We start from the raw sequence: 21,339 nt of genomic DNA, 5'->3' as shown, positions 1-21,339 counted from the left end.
TGTCCAACTGTTTATTTGAATACAAATTGATAAAGGAACCAAATAGATAGAAATATAGGCCATGGATTGTATACATCATGGTTTTCAAGAGTATATCGGCAACAAAATAATGCATTGGTTAAGTTACCATTGAAATAGGTAAGATTGGCATTTTTAGGAATTATGTCTCTAAATATCTCATGTATAGATCATACTTTTGCTTGTTATGTTGATATTGTTTGTTGATTGACATTTTTAGATACATCATGTTGGTGAGAAGTTGCAATGTCATCCGGTTTGCTCTCTGTGCTGTGTTGCAATTCTGTATGTTGTAGAGGGCCACCTAGTGGAGTAGTAGCCTCATCACGGCCGGAGGCATCCTTATAACTGTTGTGATGGCGTCATCTTGTGGTTATCAATGATTATTTTACTTGTGGTGGCAGTGTTTTATTGTATCATCAGCAAAACCCCATTTTATCCATAGAGTTGTGACATGATGATTGCCTGCAGCTTTCTTAGTCATGTGCTAGTCATGCCTGTTAAGGACAGTCTCACTTTCATCTAGCATAAACGTACTTGCCATGCTTCTAGGCTCTGAGATATATGCTTGGTGATTGAAACGAACAAACTCAGCAAAAAAAGAAACGTCCCTTTTTCAGGACCCTGTCTTTCAAAGATAATTCGTAAAAATACAAATAACTTCACAGATCTTCATTGTAAAGGATTTAAACACTGTTTCCCATTCCCATACAATTAATGAACATGCACCTGTGGAACGGTCGTTAAGACACTAACAGCTTACAGATGGTAGGCAATTAAGGTCCCAGTTATGAAATCTTAGGACACTAAAGAGGCCTTTCTACTGACTCTGAAAAACACCAAAAGAAAGATGCCCGGGGTCCCTGCTCATCTGCGTGAACGTGCCTTAGGCATGCTGCAATGAGGCATGAGGACTGCAGATGTGGCCAGGGCAATAGAGTGCAATGTCCGTACTGTGATACGCCTAAAACAGCGCTACAGGGAAACAGGATGGACAGCTGATCATCCTCGGAGTGGCAGACCACGTGTAACAAAACCTGCACAGGATCGGTTCATCCAAACATCACACCTGTGGGACAGGTACAGGATGGCAACAACAACTGCCCGAGATATACCAGGAACGCACAATCACTCCATCAGCGATCAGACTGTCCGCAATAGGCTGAGAGAGGCTGGACTGAGGGCTTGTAGGTCTGTTGTAAGGCAGGTCCTCGCCAGACATCACCGACAACAGCGTCGCCTATGGGCACAAACCCACCATCGCTGGACCAGAGAGGGCTGGCAAAAAGTGCTCTTCACTGACGAGTCGCGGTTTTGTCTCAACAGGGGTGATGGTCCGATTCGCGTTTATCGTCGAAGGAATGAGCGTTACACCGAGGCCTGTACTCTGGAGCGGGATCGATTTGGAGGTGGAGGGTCCGTCATGGTCTGGGGGCGGTGTGTCACAGCATCATCGGACTGAGCTTATTGTCATTGCAGGCAGTCTCAACGCTGTGCATTACAGGGAAGACATCCTCCTCCCTCATGTGGTACCCTTCCTGCAGGCTCATCCTGACATGACCCTCCAGCATGACAATTCCACCAGCCATACTGCTCATTCTGTGAGTGATTTCCTGCAAGACAGGAATGTCAGTGTTCTGTCATGGCCAGCGAAGAGCCCGGATCTCAATCCCATTGAGCACGTCTGGAACCTGTTGGACCAGAGGGTGAGGGCTAGGGCCATTCCCCCCGGAAATGTTCGGGAACTTGCAGGTGCCTTGGTGGAAGTGTGGGGTAACATCTCACAGCAAGAACAGGCAAATCTGGTGCAGTCCATGAGGAGAAGATGCACTGCAGTATTTAATGCAGCTGGTGACCACACCAGATACAGACTGTTACTTTTGATTTTGACGCCCCCTTTGTTCAGGGACACATTATTCAATTTCTGTTAGTCACATGTCTGTTGAACTTGTTCAGTTTATGTCTCAGTTGTTGAATCGTATGTTCATACAAATATTTACACATGTTAAGTTTACTGAAAATAAACACAGTTGGCAGTGAGAGGATGTTTAATTTTTTGCTGAGTTTAGATATAGAAGTAAATAGAAAGTGAACCAGCTAAACAGACCATTGCGGCACTCTTTCTCTCTCTCTCTCTCTCTCTCTCTCTCTCTCTCTCTCTCTCTCTCTCTTTCTCTCTCTCTCTCTCTCTCTCTCTCAGCACAGTACATTACTATATATGTAATATATATATATACTATATTTCCCATCAAAATGTGTGTTCCTTTTGCATTTTCTACATGATCAAGCACAGCAAGATAGTATCAGTGTGCTTTACCCTAGACACAGCCTCGACTGATTGCAGTGCGGTCACAGATGAAGCTTTGAAGTGGTTTCTATCATTTTCTTGGTACTGACATGCATCTGTCACATCTAGACACATGCTTAGCTTTCTGTGGTAATCAAATGTGAGACTGATCTGATGTCACAGACAGGGTCTCCAAACTGCAGAAATTGTGCTGACCTATTAGGAAGTTTCCGACACTTCGTAAAAACCTCACCTTTAAAATGAAGAATTAATCTCTGTACCTTTCACAATTTATGACTCACAGCTATCAGATGCAGCACTAATCTCTCCTCCTCAAAGGTAAGTTGACTTATGACTAGTGAATACCATTTTTGGTCAAATATTTTCATGCAACAGTGTGTTTTCAAAGTCAGAATGCATGCACACATTTTACACTTTTGTCATTGCTAAAACTTCTTAAAGGGGCAATCTGCCTCGCTTGATGCATTTTAGACTTTAAAGTTAATGATTTTTGAAGAATATAACTTATCGATGCCTCATTAGCTTAGTTCAACTGTCGTACCCCATCAGAACCAAAAACATGTACTCTTTTGTTAGTAAACATCGTAATTGTAAACAAACAATGTATAGCCTCAAAACATGGTTTACACCATCGTTTCCCTTGTATCCATAGCTCTCCCCATGAATTTGAGAGTATTACATTTTTGCAGCCCAAGCTTTTGACCAAAACAGTGGTGTGGGGACGCTTTGTTATTGTTTGAACTGCAGGTTGCCCCTTAAATCTCAATAAAAGTTTTAATGATGAAAGGGAATCTACTGGAAAGACAGATTGTGCCCCTCCCCAGCAATCCGTTGGGTCCCATTTTATAGTAAGTGACAGGGAAAGTATATATTTATTAAGTTGGCAAGCACAGTGTAATTATAATGTACTCATTGCTACACAGTGCTGACATGTTTATAGACAATCTCCACTATGTATTTATTTGGAGACTGAAAACCTTTAATTTAGCTCATACGCCAGCATTTTGGATTTGTGATCAAATGTTTTCTTTCTGTACTGCAAATGCATCCAACAAGTTTGTAGAGTCGCAAGATTTTCACGTAATTAACAAGACATTGAGACATTGTACTGGATATCCAAAGAAAGGAACAATGAAATGGCAGAGATTACATTGAAACTGTTGAGCAGGATGTGTACCGTAAGCAGGAATTATGGTTCAACAGAAGTTTCATATATTTGTTTCACATCTCATGTTGGCCCGCTTTCCTTCCCTGTCACATCAGCACTATTTTCTGGCGATGTTGGGGATTTTAAGCACGGTCATCATGGCCCTCATCTCAGTCGCTGCTACCTGCCCTGCCTCACCATGTGAATGTCTGGACAACGTCACAGTCAGCTGCCCGGACAAGAGGCTGAAGAAGTTCCCTAACCTCCCCGATGGTATTGAGGAGCTTTATATGGCCCACAACCTGATCCAGGCATTCCCCACCAGTGGACTGGAGCAGCTGCAGTTCCTGGATCTCACCAAAAACCGCCTCAATGTCTCCTTGACCTCCAACTTCATCTGGCCCAACATGAGCAGCCTGGTCAAGCTGTTTCTCAGGGGTAATTGCCTGGGTTCACTGGGCCCTGGGCAGCTCAAAGGCCTCTCAGCGCTCACCTTCCTGGACCTCAGTGAGAACCACATGGAGGCCCTGCACCCAGGATCTCTCCAAGGTCTTGGTCAATTGAAGACGCTCATTCTCACACTGAACCAGATCAACAGCCTGCAGTACGGGGCACTGAGTGGAGCCCCTGCACTCACTGACCTTCACCTGAGCAGCAACAGTATTGTGGAGTTTGAAGAAGGGGTGTTTGAGAACTCCTCCAAGTTGGTAAAGCTGATTTTGTCCAAGAACAACTTGGTTAGCATTGGGAATGGCACATTCAGGGGAGCAGTTAACCTGAGTCATCTGGACCTCAGTGGAAACAAGTTTGATTTTGTGCCCATTGCTGCCCTGGGGGATGTGTCACAGCTGCACAGCTTGTACCTCCAGAAGAACAGCATCACCTTCATACCAGAAGATGCTTTCTCTGAGCTCAGCCATCTAAGGATTTTGGTTTTGAATAATAACTGCCTGAGCAGAATAGCTGAGGACTCATTGAGCGGTCTATTCCATCTCGGTCAATTGGATCTGAGCTACAATAACCTCAAATCCCTCCCCTCTGAAGTTTTTCAATATCTAGGCAGACTGGAGCTCCTGGATCTCTACCATAACAACCTGACATACCTTCCAGAGGACCTGTTTCACAACCTAACTGGGCTGAGAGAGCTGCAGCTTGACAGCAACAAGATCTCATCCATTCCACCAGGGCTCTTTCACATGATGTCTAAGCTAAGGGAACTCCAGCTGGCCAACAATCAGATATCTGACCTCCACAAAGCCTTGTTCTCCAGCTTGAGGAGCCTACGGAAACTCTACCTGGACAACAACGTACTAAGCAAGATTCCCAGAGGCCTATTCCACAAGACCAAGAGTCTCAGGGAGCTACAGTTAGACAATAACCACCTCAGGTCTCTCGCTAGGTCCATCTTCCATGGTCTGACAAAACTCCACTTCCTGAAGCTCTTCAACAACCGTCTCACAGCAATTCACCCTGAGCAGTTTTCTACCCTTGGTGAACTGAGAGAGCTCCTGTTGAATGAAAACCTGATTGAAGATCTTCCAAAAGGCTTATTTTCTAAGCTTCAAAGCCTCAAGATTCTGGATTTGAACAACAACCGCCTCACAGCACTGGCTTCTACAGACTTTGATGGGTTAGGTGCCCTAAAGGAGCTTAATCTCAGCTTCAACCAGCTTCATGATCTCCCATATGCCACGTTCTACTCCCTGGATGATTTACGTAGACTCCTTCTCCAGAACAACCGCTTGGTGTCCTTGCACCCTCAAGTTTTCTCCCCCCTGGTCGACTTACAGGAGCTTGACTTGGACAACAACCAGATCAAACTGCTACACCCTGATGTGTTTCAAGGCCTTCACCACCTCCAGAAACTGCACCTGAAATCAAACCGCCTCAGTACTCTTGTGAATGGGACACTGGAGCCTCTGGAGAGCCTGAAGATCCTCCACCTGGAGGGGAACCCCTGGGACTGCTCTTGCAGATCACCCATTCTGTACATCAATAACTGGATTATCAACAATACCCAGAAGCTACAGGACAAACCCATGTGTTCCTCAATCAACCGACCCATTTCACAGCCTGCAAATCTATTAAAACCCTGTGTGAGCGTTGCATGCTGCCCCAGAAGCAAATTTCCCCTAGAGATGCTGACAGTGCTTACAGCTTGGCTTCTAGGTATTGGTTTTCTGTGACTTCCTTTTGCGGTTTCTTTCCTGTTTTCAGATGGTTATGTTTATTGCTTTCATGCAACTGTCTATTGCAAATGCATTGTTAAGAATCTAAGTTGATGTAGTGTAAAGATTAAAATACCATGGAATTGTGTTTTTAAATAAACTCAGCAAAAAAAGAAACGTCACTGTCAACTGCTTTTATTTTCAGCAAGTTTAGCGTGTGTAAATATTTGTATGAACATAACAAGATTCAACAACTGAGACATAAACTGAACAAGTTCCATCGACATGTGACTAACAGAAATGTAATATTGTGTGTTTGAACAAAGGGGGGTCAAAATAAATCAAAAGTAACAGTCAGTATCTGGTGTGGCCACCAGCTGCATTAAATACTGCAGTGCATCTCCTCCTCATGGACTGCACCAGATTTGCCAGTTCTTTCTGTGAGATGTTACCCCACTCTTCCACCAAGGCACCTGCAAGTTCCCGAACATTTCTGGGGGGAATGGTCCTAGCCCTCACCCTCCGATCCAACAGGTCCCAGACGAGCTCAATGGGATTGAGATCCGGGCTCGTCGCTGGCCATGGCAGAACACTGACATTCCTGTCTTGCAGGAAATCACTCACAGAATGAGCAGTATGGCTGGTGGCATTGTCATGCTGGAGGGTCATGTCAGGATGAGCCTGCAGGAAGGGTACCACATGAGGGAGAAGGATGTCTACCTGTAACACACAGTGTTGAGACTGCCTGCAATGACAACAAGCTCAGTCCGATGATGCTGTGACACACCGCCCCAGACCATGACGCCCCAGACCTCCACCTCCACCTCCACCTCCACCTCCAAATCGTCCCGCTCCAGAGTACAGGCCTCGGTGTAACGCTCATTCCTTCGACGATAACCGCGAATCCAACCATCACCCCTGGTGAGACAAAATCGTGACTCATCAGTGAAGAGCACTTTTTGCCAGTCCTGTCTGGTCCAGCGACGGTGGGTTTGTGCCCATAGGTGACGCTGTTGCCGGTGATGTATGGTGAGGACCTGCCTTACAACAGGCCTACAAGCCCTCAGTCCAGCCCCTCCTAGTCTATTGCAGACAGTCTGAGCACTGATGGAGGGATTGTGCGTTACTGGTGTAACTCGGGCAGTTGTTGTTGCCATCCTGTAGCTGTCCTGCAGGTGTGATGTTTGGATGTATCGATCCTGTGCAGATGTTGTTAGTTACACATGGTCTGCCACTGCGAGGACGATCAGCTATCCATCACATCTCCCTGTAGCGCTGTCTTAGGCGTCTCACAGTACGGACATTGCAATTTATTGCCCTGGCCACATCTGCAGTCCTCATGTCTCATTACAGCAAGCCTAAGGCACGTTCACGCAGATGAGCAGGTACCCTGGGCATCTTTCTTTTGGTGTTTTTCAGAGTCAGTAGAAAGGCCTCTTTAGTGTCCTAAGATTTCATAACTGTGACCTTAATTGCCTACCAACTGTAAGCTGTTAGGGTCTTAACGACCGTTCCACAGGTGCATGTTCATTAATTGTTTATGGTTCATTGAACAAGCATGGGAAACAGTATTTAAACCCTTTACAATGAAGATCTGTGAAGTTATTTGGATTTTTACGAATCATCTTTGAAAGACAGGGTCATGAAAAAGAGACGTTTCTTTTTTTTGCTGAGTTGATTTTGTTTTTCTTTTAAATAAAAGTAACTATTTCATTTAATTTCTTGAAATGTTATAATATCTGCCATAATTTGGGATCATGATGTGAATTAGACTGAAAAGAGTGCTGTTCAGAGTTAATAAACTTAAGGCATTTATTGTATAATGTATGACTAATTGCCCATGCATGGATACAAAACATACATACATACTCTCTCCAACTTGAGACATGCAGTCGCACTCAGAGATACACCTGCTCGTGCTTCTAAATGCCACTAGACATCACTGCGTTCCCACTGTGCAGAGTCAAAGATACATTCGCCTACAAGTGCTGAGGGGCATTATTGCTGAGCATTCGTGAGTGAGCCTTGAGTCAAACTTTTATGAGGTTGAATGTGATTAACCCTAAATTTAAAGAAATGAAGGAAACTGTGGAACATGGGGTCAGGTCAGGCACCCTAAGCAGAACACAGCAGAACACATGAGGTTTGGTCACTCACCTCCTGCACTGTATTCTAGGTGGGGTGCTGCTGAAGAGTGGCTGGGTGGCTAGAAAGTGGCCCTTAATCTAAATGACAAATTATCTGCTATTAAGTACATTGAGTATGTCAGAGAACTTTGGGGAAAATACCCAAAGGTCTTTGGTCTTGGTGAGTTTGGTCTGTAAACATAGACATTCTGCCATGCCCAATTTGACTGACAGGCAGCAAATGTAGAATTTTGATTTTCAGGAAGGAGGATTGGAGGGAAGGATGATCCTAGATGGGTGCAAGGCAGACCACCATAACCACATATTAAATGATTTAATCAATGTAAAGTGTGCAACAATATCATTATGGAAATCATTAACTGATTACCCTATAAGGATTTGCATATTTGCACACTTACCATAGCAATTTAAGTACCCAAGTTAACATAACATGAATTAGGTTACCAGTGGAAACAGGTTAGATTATGTGCCCCTTGCTGCCCTCAAGGATGTGTCACTGCACCCCTTCTCCAGAACAACCGCTTGGTGTCTTTGCCCCCCTGGCCGACTTACAGGAGCTTGACTTGGACAACAACCAGATCAAACTGCTACACCCTAACATGTTTCAAGGCCTTCACCACCTCCAGAAACTGCACCTGAAATCAAACCGCCTCAGTACTCTTGTGAATGGGACACTGGAGCCTCTGGAGAGCCTGAAGATCCTCCACCTGGAGGGGAACCCCTGGGACTGCCCTTGCAGATCACCCATTTCTGTACAGTGGCAAGAAAAAGTATGTGAACCCTTTGGAATTACCTGGATGTCTACATAAATTGGTCATCAAATTTGATCTGATCTTCATCTAAATCACAACAATAGACAAATATAGTGTGCTTAAGCTAATTGTATTGTATTGTATTTTTCTTGTCTATATTGAATACATAATTTAAACATTTACAATATAGGTTGGAAAAAGTATGTGAACCCCTAGGCTAATGACTTCTCCAAAAGCTAATTGGAGTTAGGAGTCAGCTAATCTGGAGTCCAATCAATGAGACTAGATTGGAGATGTTGGTTAGAGCTGCCTTGCTCTATAAAAAACACTCACAAAATTTGAGTTTGCTATTCACAAGAAGCATTTCCTGATTACTGGAATAAAAGAGATCTCAGAAGACCTAAGATTAAGAATTGTTGACTTGCATAAAGCTGGAAAGGGTTTACAAAAGTATCTCTAAAAGCCTTGATCTTCATCAGTCCACGGTAAGACAAATTGTCTATAAATGGAGAAAGTTCAGCACTGTTGCTACTTTCCCTAGGAGTGGCCGTCCTGCAAAGATGACTGCAAGAGCACAGCGCAGAATGTTAAAGGAGGTTAAGAAGAATCCTAGAGTGTCAGCTAAAGACTTACAGAAATCTCTGGAAGATGCTAACATCTCTGTTGACGAGTCTACAATACATAAAACACTAAACAAGAATGGTGTTCATGGGAGGACACCACGGAAGAAGCCACTGCTGTCCAAAAAAAAACATTGCTGCACATCTGAAGTTTGCAAAAGTGCATCTGGATGTTTCACAACGCTACTGGCAAAATATTCTGTGGAGAGATGATATTACTGTTGAGTTGTTTGGAAGGAACACACAACACTATGTGTGGAGAAAAAAAGGCATAGCACTTCAACATCAAAACCTCATCCCAACTGTAAAGTAAGGTGGAGGGAGCATCGTGATTTTGGGCTGCTTTGCTGCATCAAGGCCTGGACAGCTTGCTATCATTGATGGAAAAATTCATTCCCAAGTTTATCAAGACATTTTGCAAGAGAATGTTAGGCTGTCTGCCAATTGAAGCGAAACAAAAGTTGGGTGATGCAACAGAATGGCTTCAACAGAAGAAAATACACCTTCTGGAGTGGCCCAGTCAGAGTCCTGGCCTCAACCCGATGGACATGCTGTGGCATGACCTCAAGAGAGCAATTCACACCAGAAATACCAAGAATATTGCTGAACTGAAACAGTTTTGTAAAGTGGAATGGTCCAAAATTCCTCCTGACCGTTGTGCAGGTCTGATCCGCAACTACAGAAAACATTCATTTGAGGTTATTGCTGCCAAAGGAGGGTCAACCAGTTATTAAAGGGTTTCACATACTTTTCCCACCCTGCACTGTGAATGTTTACATGGTGTGTTCAATAAAGACATGAAAACGTATATTTGTTTGTGTGTTATTAGTTTAAGCAGACTGTGTTTGTCTATTGTTGTGACCTAGATGAAGATCAGATCAAGTTTTATGACCAAATTGTGCAGAAATCCAGGTACTTCCAAAGGGTTCACATACTTTTTCTTGCCACTGTACATCAGTAACTGGATCATCAACAACACCCAGAAGCTACAGGGTGAACCTATGTGTTCCTCACTCAACCGACCCATTTCACAGCCTGCAAACCTATTAAAACCCTGTGTGAGCGTTGCATGCTGCCCCAGAAGCAAATTTCCCCTAGAGATGCTGACAGTGCTTACAGCTTGGCTTCTAGGTATTGGTTTTCTGTGACTTCCTTTTGCAGTTTCTTTGTTTTCAGATGGTTATGTTTATCGCTTTCATGCAACTGTCTATTGCAAATGCACTGTAAAGAATCTAAGTTTAAAATGCCACAGAATTATGTTTTTAAATGCTTTATTGAAAAGTCATGCTTTTATTTTTATTTCATTTCTTGATAATTTACAATATCTGCCATAATGTGAGATCTTGATGTGAATTAGACTCAAAGGAGTGTTGTTCGGAGTTAATAAACTTAAGGCATTTACTGTATAATGTATGACTAATTGCCCATCCATGGATACAAAACATACATACATACATACATACATACATACTCTCTCCAACTTGAGACATGCAGTCGCACTCAGATACAACTGCTTGTGCTTCTAAATGCCATTACACATCCCTGTGTTCCCACTGTACAGAGTCAAATATACCACATTAGCCTACAAGTGCTGAGGGGCATTACTGCTGAGCATTCGTGAGTGAGCCTTGAGTCAACCTTTAGAGGTTGAACGTGATTAGCGCCATAGAGGGACACCAACCTGTAGGCACCCGATAATTTGAATCCTTAAAAAAAAAGCAGCACACTAGCAGCTCCGATGCAATAAATGAATAACCAACGTTTCGACTGCAAGCGGTCTTCATCAGGGTTTCAGACATGTTTCGCTCTACTGACAAGTCACACACCTAAAAAAATACAAATAAATTATCCCTCAATATCCCTTCAATTTGCTCAATATTATGTTGCAGCTGTTAGAGGGACTATATGCACAGATAGCAAGAACAACAAGTAATGCTTCAAAATATATACACACACACACAGAGGACTAATTTCAAGAGTTTTATTTACCATCGGCTCACAAATGAGACAACAATAATAAAAGGTACACAAGACAAGAAAGGTTACAGATGTACATCCTTCTCAAATAAATTAGTCTCTGCTCCATTGAACAGCTACTGGACCACCAGCCAATCCATGTCCTTCTACCCAACAAAGGCAACTGGTTATTCATTTTTCAAAATCAAAGTTGATTTCTAAAACAAGTCATGTTTAAAATAAAATACTTTGAATGCGGCTGTTTTGACAACCAATCTTATCAGTACACTTCATATGTCAAGTATGCCACTCACTGACCTATAAATGCATTTTTAATGCCGAGACAATTGTTCAAACCAAGTGTGGTCCATCGCAATACGAGGCTATGCCTATTGGTTTTAGATATAGTAACACTTGTGATCTTTCAGATTCCTCAGGTAGGAAAAACTCTTCCCGCATTTGTCGCACATGTAAAGTTTCTCTCCTGTGTGGATTTGTTTGTGGGCTTTGAGGCTGTTGCCCTGGTTGAAGCTCCTCCCACAGAGGTCACAGCTAAAAGGCTTCTCTCCAGTGTGTATCCGCTGGTGCCTGTTGAGGTTCCCAGTGTTGCTGAAACATTTCCCACACGTTTCACAGCTGAAAGGCTTCTCCCCAGTATGGACCGCCTGGTGGGTTTTCAGGCTGCTGTGTTGAGTGAACATCCTTCCACACACGTCACAGGTGAACGGTCTCTCCCCAGTGTGAGTTTTCATGTGTATGTTCAGGTAGCTGACCGACTTGAAGCTCTTGTTGCATAGGCCACAGCTGTGCGGCTTCTCCATAGTGTGGAGTTGCTGGTGCGATTTGAGGTGAGTGAGAGAACTGAGACTACTACCGCACACGGAGCACATACAAGGCATCTCTGCTGTGTGAGTCTGAAGGTGTGTCTTGAGGGAGTTGACGCAAGCCAGGACTGTCCCGCACACCACACAGAGGAAGGCGCTCTCTCCTGCGTGGGTTCTTTGGTGCATTTTCAGAGCACTTCTTTGAATGAAACATTTCCCGCACGTCTCACAGGTAAATGGCCTCTCTCCTGTGTGGATCCGCTGGTGGCCTTTCAGAGTGTCTGCCTGGTTGAAGCTTTTCCCGCACGTATCGCAACGGAACGGTTTCTCACCGGTGTGTATACGCTGGTGCCTGTGGAGATTTCCTGGTATGCTGAAACTCTTCTTGCAGATCTCACACCTGTACTTCCTCTCTCCCGTGTGGACGATCTGGTGCATCTTGAGACCGTGGGCCCGGTTAAAGCTCTTGCCACATTCGTCGCAGCGGAACGGTCTCAACCCTGCATGGAGTCTCTGGTGATTCTTGAGTAGCTGCTTTAGGGTGAAAGCTTTACCACACTCGCCACATGTGTGCGGTCTCTCTCCTGTGTGAAGCAGCTGGTGTGCATCCAAACTGCGTTTAAAGGAAAAACCTCTGCCGCACTGCTGGCAGATAAAAGGTTTCTCCGCTGCTGCATGGATGGCCTGGTGAGCTTTCAGCTGGATCAGTTTGCTGAATGTCTTCCTGCAGTGCTTGCAGCTAAGGTGGTTCTCCTTTTTGGGCTTTGCCCGACGAGCCCCTGTGATCTTTGGCTTTCTCAAACACTTTGGCCCTGTGTCGCCACCTTTGTCCTTTGGGTCGTCTGTAGGGTTCTCTGGGTCACTCACCTCCTGGGCCTGGCTCTCTAAAAAATGACTTGGGTCTGATGTGCTGTTGTACAGGTACTCTTCCAACCCTTCTTCTTTGATAACAACTGACTCGATCGTGTCCTCCGTGTTGGAGTGCTGAGATGGAGAGGGAAAGCAGTTTTAGACTCCGATCTATGTATAATGATATCATACAACAGAAATCACCACAAAGGGATAAAATGCTTCTTGTACTCACTTTAAATAATTAAATACAATTGGTACCAAATGGTGCATAATGACACTTGTGTGATATAGACAAGTAAATAGGTTGTTACTTTCTGTACCCCCTAGTAATTCCAGACAGCTTTCCAAGAACTAAACCTTTAACAGAATATGGTCAGTTACGCAAATAGACCTACCTCGTTTACAGTTGAGGGAAGTCTCCCTTTCCACAGGTGGAGGATGGGGGAGCGTTTCACTTCTGCATCACCAGCGCAAAAGCCTGAAAAAGATTGCAGTCAAAATCAAAAAGGTTTGCATCGAATTCAAAAGCACTGATTTTAGTAACAGTGTGCAAAAGCAATCTAACACCAGATTGATGGCCTATCTGAAATAATGCCAAGTCTCACCTGGTTGTGTGCCTTTTAACTGGTGGATGACCTTGACTTCACTGCAGCAGCCATTGGCTGATGTGTTCTCTCGTCCTCCACTCCCTTCTAAAACAGTCCTCAGTTCGGTCTCAACCGCGTCTAGCCTCTTCTTCAAGTCCTCATTCTCAGTTTGACTCCGAGACACATCCAGATGCAGAACAGAGGAGCACTCGTTGAATAACTGGTAGATTTTGTCCACAGCCTCCTTAGCCAGTATCTCCATGAAAGAGGTCAACTGGGTCAACTGAGTGAAAAGAACAAAAGCAAGTTGAAGGCATACAGGTTATATTATTCACAGAACAAACTTCAGTTTACTAAACTAGCTAGCTACCATTATAAAACGTAGCTGACAAGAATTTCTGGCAATTATAATTCATTCAGACAAACATTCTAAGTGTAATTAATACATTTCATATACGCTATCGCAAAAATGATCATTTGGTTGTGTTCATGAAGGTCTTAGGTAACAGAACATGAAGATATTTTGTTTTCCAAATAACACAAAATAATTGATTGGTTTGTTACTGTAGGATAAATAAAAGTAACGCAGTAATTCAAGTGTTCCATCAATTGTATTTGTGGAGAGCCTTTTGTTATAACTATGGAACAGAAAGCATGTGTGTTGGAACACATATAACACGTATAACAAAATAAAAATACCCCAACCACCAAGACAAACGGTCAGCATCATACGTGGTCAAATGATGAAAACATCAGTAGTCTAAACATTAGAAGTGTCAGGTTTGCTTGATAGTGAAAATCACCACAAAAGAAAATGGCATTTTAATGAATATACTGTAAGTGTTGATATGATAGCAGGCAAAAATAGTCAGTTGTCGTCTGTATGTGCTTACATGGTGTGCGTCTTCAAGCAATGGCATCAGTTAGAGCATGTCAAACAACGAAAGCTGGTGAGTTTGTTGCTGATGTTTTAGGGCCTGCTCTCTGTGATAACATTTTGTGCTGATAATTGGCCAGTAGCTCGTTCTATGCAAACGGTGCTGTCCCTTCTCTGAGCGCACACCATTCTCTCTTATTCGGAGGCTCAGAATAATCAGAGATGTCAGAGATTTGGTAGCAAAGCTAATGCAGCATGTGCATCCATTTGTCTTGGTCTTCTTGCCATTGTAAAAGATGCACGTCCTCACTGACTGTGTACTAAGGCCAGAGTTGACTGATAGGACTGCTTGGATTCGGTGGACTGATTATAATTACAATAGATCAATAGAATAGCCCGCCCTGTTCTTAATTCACAAGTGGTGATTACACAATTCCAGCATCCGAACAGTGTACCCGACAACTTTCCTTCAATTGGCAAGTGGCTGAAACTCCCATATCACCGGAGAAAGCATCCAAGCGATTGAAAAAGCACCACTGTCTCAGTATTTGTAGCCCATGTATCTGATTCTGTCTGGCCAAAAAGAGTATGACATGACATGCTCTTTTTGTCCAGACAGCATCATATACATGGGCTACAAATACTGAGACAGAGGGGCACTGTTTCGCACACTCTGATGATTTCTCTGAGATTGAGTCTTTCTTGGTCAAATAAATGATCAATATTTAAATATTTTAATTTGGATTGCTGCACTGTTGGAACTAACAGCACAAGCATTTCGCTACACCAGCAAAAACATCTGATAATCTATTATTGAGAAGAGAATTGTATTGGATTCACTGTTTGTGTACCATGTCTATTAGAGGTCTCCTAGAGGTCTGAATCAAGAGTTTGAGATTAAACAATTGATTACCTGAATGTTACTTTACTTTAAATGTGTCTTGCCTTACTGGTTACCCATTTTGTAAATATATATTATTTTCTGGAACCATTACATGCACCCATCTCATTATTTAAGATACACAAATGTTTTGGCACCCACCATGCGTCATGTCCGCAATGGTCATGTGAGATGAAATGTGTATATTTTGGGATGTGAACACTCAGTGTTTGACCTGACGAAGATCCGTTTCGGATAGCAACGCTGTCAATAAAGCAGTGAATTGGGAGCTTTAATTAACAGTGTGCAGGCCTTCTTGTTATATACTAGTATTCTTTATTAACCCAGCACTTGTGTTTTTTAAAGATGTGTGTATGACCACAAACTTCTCTAAACACGTGTATGTGACCAATAAAATGTGATTTGATGTACGATCAGAACGCTGGCCCTGGGCTAAAGGATGGCACAGATTGTAGTATATTGACCAGATACTATAGTGGCCGCTGTAACAATGAAATAGGCGGGATTATGACTGTGGCTGTGGTAACTAATGACGACCAGGCACAGCGCAAAATTGCCGGGGTGTCACGTGTCCTACTTATATATATATATATATTCACCTTTATTTAACCAGCTATGCTAGTTGAGAACAAGTTCTCATTTGCAACTGCGACCTGGCCAAGATAAAGCATAGCAGTTCAGTAAACTTCGGGGCGGCAGGGTAGCCTAGTGGGTAGAGCGTTGGACTAGTAACCGGAAGGTTGCAAGTTTAAACCCCCGAGCTGACAAGGTACAAATCTGTCGTTCTGCCCCTGAACAGGCAGTTAACCCACTGTTCCTAGGCCGCCATTGAAAATAAGAATTTGTTCTTAACTGACTTGCCTGGTTAAATAAAGGTTAAATAAATAAAAAACGTATCATATCAGTAAACTTCTATTCGATCAAATAAGCCACACAGCACATAAGTCATTCAATGTGCTTTTAACCAAATACGGTACTCATTGACCTCCATACAACGTTAAAAATGCCACCTGCTGAGATAAGATTTTTGTGCCCAGTTACCCCGCTCGCTTCACCTCTTCTTCGGGGACAGATAACCCCAGTCCTCGGAAGCCAGTTTGGTGACGCTTTTGCCCCAGCAATAATCAACTAATCATAGTCTTCAGTTTAGAATGTAGCCAGATATTTATCTCGTATTGATGGTTTCATTTTAACATCCAAACGAATTGTATGCAGCCGGCAATACACTGGTATCCCAGTGGACCGGTTCATACCTAAAACAGTTTTCATACAACTGCAAAGGCATGGGTTATAGATCTGTCTTTCTCATTGATCGGTCACGATCCTTGAAAACAAGACTAACAAGCGGTAGATCTGTTCTGTGTGAGCTATTTCTGTTTCCAGTGCTTAAGTTTCGTTTTTGCATCTTTTACTTTTGTACACCAGCTAAAAACAATATTTTTGATTATGGAAAATATTTCACAGCGGTTAACACTATACTGTGTTGTCACAAACTGAAATTAGGCGAAGTATTAGAATTTTAGCAACCAGGAAATGGCGGAGCGATTTCTGCATAGTGCATCTTTAAATCAAAATGAAGCAAAACTAAACGAAATGGGGAGGGCTCTTTTTGAATGTATCCAATAGCAACTCTCGTTTGCGTTTTCCGTCTGGAGTAAACGGTTTCGGCGTAATGATTACGCCCCAGGGCGGAGGCTGCAACCTCGGTGTAATTAACTAGCGGACTGGTTTACAAAATGCCATACTTTACACAATCAGCAGATATACCTGTTCGTTTGGGGTTTCCCTCGCGTTCTCTCCCGTTGTTGGCACTTCAGACGAGGCAGAACCCTCGAAAACTTTGCTAATTTCTGTAACAGTCGCGCTGACCATTATCTCCAAAATGGATCCAATCTGTCCTTGCAAAATTGACATTTTTGTCGAAATCACAACGCACTTACAAATATTTGTAAATATGCGCTATTGGCCAAGTTGACCTAGCGCTATGTAACGTTAGCTACAAAATAAGTGTAGCTAGTGCTGTTAGCAGTGTTGTTGTCCGACTGACCTGAAACAACTCGAACGGCAACGTCACATGTTCTTCCGGGTCGAGGCGTGGGTTTTTAGTGGATACATTAGCCACAAAGTCAATGTGGCTATATCGTAAAAATGTATGAAAAGAAACATTTGCTTCTTGGTCTTGATTTAAGGTTAGGGACAGATCAACATTTACTTGGCGGGATGAGCTGGTCCAACTCAAGGTGTCATAAAAAATAATGCACCACTCTTTCCAACATTAAACATATTCACATGACCCTCCTTTTGTATTGTAAAATAAATGGAACACCCTCCCCCTCATAATTAACTTAAAATAATGTTTACGACCCAAAATAACAATAACTGTAGTGACCCTGTGTTTATAAACTGATATCGAATTTGCCACTTCAACATGCTTTTGTGGCACTGTCAATGCCATACAGGGCTAGGGGCCAGAAGACTGAGGGTTTTCCCGACCACAGAGGAGGTCACTCTGTTTCATTACTTCACAGTCAACACGGACAACATCATTACTCACACATGCATTCCCCGTCACGCGCATAAGCGATTATTGGACTCAATCACCTCTGTCATTTCCTCCCCTATATCTGTCTGTTCCCCGCTTCAGCATTGATTGTCATATGTCCTTGTATACCCATGTGCTGATGCTGTTCCGATTAAATGTTTGAATCCCTGCTTCTCTACTCCAGCGTCTGTTCTTACAGTGTCATTGTAGCAAAGTATTTATAAACAAAAAATCCTATCTCTTAAGTTTCCTTTATACAATAGGCAGGCCATAATTGATTTTGACCCAATAGACTTGGCAAATTCCAACTTTCAAGGAGCTTTGCTTTGATTATTTTGCCGAAAAACCTTTAGGCCTACACATATATATATATTTTTTTTTTGCCTAAACTTTTAGGCCTATATATATATGTATATATATATATGTAGGCCTAAAGGTTTTTAGGCAAAATAACCAAAACAAAGCCCCTTGAAAGTTGCAATATGCCAGGTCTATTGGGCGAAAATCAATTATGGCCAAAAGGGTGTTTAACATCTCCATTGGCTCTGCAAGCGGGTATTCTCCGGTGCTAGCCTGCTCTCCAGGCACCATAGCATGAGCCTGAAGCCACAGACCCTGGCCAAACTGGTGTTTCTAAAAATGAATTCAAAGTCACTGTAGACTGAGCCTAATAAGGCATTTTCCATTTAATTTCTACTTCATTCTAAGTCACTGAGTATATATGCGCAATTGATAGACTATAATGATTTAATACAACAAAATGTTGTTTACATGTTGAGCGCTTAACCTCTACCAGCCTAGTGTGTCGCACTGGCAAATGCTTCACAATGTATTTCTTTATAGGCTATAGCGTCTGCTATACAGATATAGATGCACAGACAGAGGCTAATTCATACATTTTCGATCAGAATATGTTTTATAAAGATAAGCATTATAATGTTAGATTATAGGAGTAACTCTGGTAGGTCTGAAACAGTCTTCCTCACCCCAAATTCAACTGTCGGAGTCAGTGCCGGGTTGCACTACCTTCATATCATACACATGCAGTAGCTAAAGCTTAATAATAGCCATATCATACCACACCTTCATAAACGCCATTGTTTATTTAAGTGATAATGCCAGAGAAGCCGGTGTTTGGAGGATATATTGGCAGAGGTGGTATTAGGTCCGAAACGAAGTCCAGGGCCAGCAAACCGTATTCTCCAAACATCAGCTTCGAGGGCATTATTACTTTTATACAACGGGTTTCCAACATATTCAAATAATGATTTACATATTTATTAAAAATGTTATTTTGATACATTTATTCATACTATTCCATCCTTCCACAACATATAGTCGCGACACTAATCTAGGGTTGCTAGAGACGCGACCCAGTCTTTCTGTTCTGTATCTATGGACGCGACCCAGTCTTTTTGTTCTATATCTATGGTCAGTCGTTCATTCTAAATGTTACATTGCCATACTGGCTGGCAACGTTCTTATCCCTTGCTTGCTAGCTAGCCAACTACGGCTAACTTACAGCCATGTCAAACAGTGCAGTCAGAATAACAGCAAAGTAGCTTCATTTGCTTAAACTGTTATCTAGTGACATTTATTTGGATGAACAACAATGAGGCGCGATTTCGGCATAGAAAATGTGTTCACTCGTCACGACACTGTTGTTCCGAAAAGCTAACCAACAATACAGCTACAGAAACACAATCACTTCAAACTGAAGCTGGAAAAACTGTACATGATATAAGTTTCATTTAACCTTTATTCAATTGTCATTTTTTTGTATATATCCATCAAAATGATGCCAGCTGATTCATGATTTCGACTGGCTGACAAAGCCTGCCTGCCTGCCTCGTTCCGACACGTTCATTACTATTGTCACACCCTGATCAGTTTCACCTGTCCTCGTTATTGTCTCCATCCCCTCCAGGTGTCGCTTGTTTTACCCAGTTTATTTATCCCTGTGTTGCCTGTCTCTCTGTCCTAGTTTCGTCTTGCATGTTTCCAAGTCAACCAGCGGTTTTCCGTTCGCCTGCGTTTTGCAGTCTCCTTTTTCTAGTCCTCCCGGTTTTGACCCTTGCCTGTTTTCCGGACTTTGTACCCGCCTGCCTGACCATTCTTCCTGCCTTGACCAAGAGCCTGTCTGCCACTGTACCTCCTGGACTCTGATCTGGTTTTGACCTTTTTGCCTGTCCACGACCATTCTCTTGCCTACCCCTTTGGATTAACAAACCTTGTAAGACTCCAACCATCTGGGTCTCCTGTGTCTGCATCTGGGTCTTGCCTTGTTAATTATGGGACAGCAGGAGAATGCATTGTCAACATCTGCATGCATTGTCAACATCTGCAGGACCTAAGGACAAATACAGTACATTCAGAAATTATTCAGACCTGTTGACTTTTTCCACATTTTTGTTAAGTTCCTCATCAATCTACACACAATACCTCATAATGACAAAGCGAAACCAGGTTTTAGACATTTTGGCAAAATGTATTTAAAAAAAAAAAAGGTATTCAGACCCTTTGCTATGTGGCTCGAAATTGAGCTCAGGTGCATCCTGTTTCCGTTGATCATCCTTGAAATGTTTATACAAGTTGATTAGAGTCCACTTGTGATAAATTCAATTGATTGGACATGATTTGGAAAGGCACAAACCTGTCTATATAAGGTCCCACCGTTGACAGTGCATGTCAGAGCAAAAACCAAGCCTTGATCTCGAAGGAATTGTCCTGAGCAATCGGGGGAGAAGGGCCTTGGTCAGGGAAGTGATCAAGAACCCGATGGTCACTCTGACAGCGTTCCAGAGTTCCTCTGTGGAGATGGGAGAACCTTCCAGCATCATGCAGTGGGGATGTTTTTTCAGTGGCAGGGACTAGGAGACAAGTCAGGGTTGAGGAAAGATGAACGGCGCAAAGTACAGAGAGATCCTTGATGAAAACCTGCTCTAGAGCACTCAAGACCTCAGACTGGGGCAAAGGTTGACCTTCCAATAGGACAACAGCCCTAACCACACAGCCAAGACAACACAGGTGTGGCTTCGGGTCAAGTCTCTGAATGTCCTTGAGTGGCCCAGCCAGAGCCCGGAAAATAATGGGATAAACTCCCCAAATACTAGTGTGCCAAGCTTGTAGCATCATACCCAAGACTCGAGGCTGTAATTGCTGCCAAATATGCTTTAACAAAGTACTGAGTAAAGGGTCTGAATAATTATGAAATTAGATTTTTTTTCGATTTGTTTAATGATTTATTTATTTTATATTTATATAGTTTTTATTATAATTTTTTTTACCCCAATTTTGTGACCAACATCTTGTCTCATCGCTGAAACTCCCCAATGGGCTCGGGAGAGGCGAAGGTCGAGTCATGAGTCCTTCGAAACATGACCCGGCAAACCGTGCTTCTTAACACCCGCTTGCTTAACTCAGAAGCCAGCTGCACCAATGTGTCGGAGGAAACACCGTACAACTGATGACCGAAGTCAGCCTGCAGGCGTCCGACCCACCACAAGGAGTCGCTAGAGCGCGATGAGCCAAGTAAAGCCCTCCCGGCCAAACCCTCCCCTAACCCGGACGACACTGGGCCAATTGTGTGTCGCCCTACGGGACTCCCGGTCACGGCCGGTCATGACACAGACTGTCAGTT

At 43.1% G+C, this 21,339-nt stretch overlaps 2 protein-coding genes across 2 annotated transcripts; one reads left to right on the top strand and one right to left on the bottom strand.

Moving 5' to 3' along the window:
- Nucleotides 1-2,477: 2,477 nt before the first annotated feature.
- Nucleotides 2,478-7,464, top strand: LOC115137633 (leucine-rich repeat-containing protein 15-like). The gene is made up of 2 exons (XM_029673955.2): nucleotides 2,478-2,644; nucleotides 3,590-7,464. Exon 2 carries the CDS (start codon nucleotides 3,605-3,607, stop codon nucleotides 5,657-5,659), a length of 2,055 nt encoding a protein of 684 aa, XP_029529815.1. The 5' UTR covers nucleotides 2,478-2,644; nucleotides 3,590-3,604; the 3' UTR covers nucleotides 5,660-7,464.
- A 3,663-nt stretch (nucleotides 7,465-11,127) lies between these two features.
- Nucleotides 11,128-17,225, bottom strand: LOC115136913 (gastrula zinc finger protein XlCGF26.1-like). The gene is made up of 4 exons (XM_029672825.2): nucleotides 16,925-17,225; nucleotides 13,398-13,662; nucleotides 13,188-13,270; nucleotides 11,128-12,924 (listed from the first exon to the last, which is right to left on the bottom strand). Exons 1-4 carry the CDS (start codon nucleotides 17,069-17,071, stop codon nucleotides 11,515-11,517), a joined length of 1,905 nt encoding a protein of 634 aa, XP_029528685.1. The 5' UTR covers nucleotides 17,072-17,225; the 3' UTR covers nucleotides 11,128-11,514.
- Nucleotides 17,226-21,339: the final 4,114 nt, after the last annotated feature.

The sequence above is a fragment of the Oncorhynchus nerka genome, linkage group LG11 (genome assembly GCF_034236695.1).
Source record: "Oncorhynchus nerka isolate Pitt River linkage group LG11, Oner_Uvic_2.0, whole genome shotgun sequence".
In the NCBI taxonomy this organism is placed as follows: domain Eukaryota; kingdom Metazoa; phylum Chordata; class Actinopteri; order Salmoniformes; family Salmonidae; genus Oncorhynchus; species Oncorhynchus nerka.
This window is presented reverse-complemented; position numbering and strand designations above follow the sequence as displayed.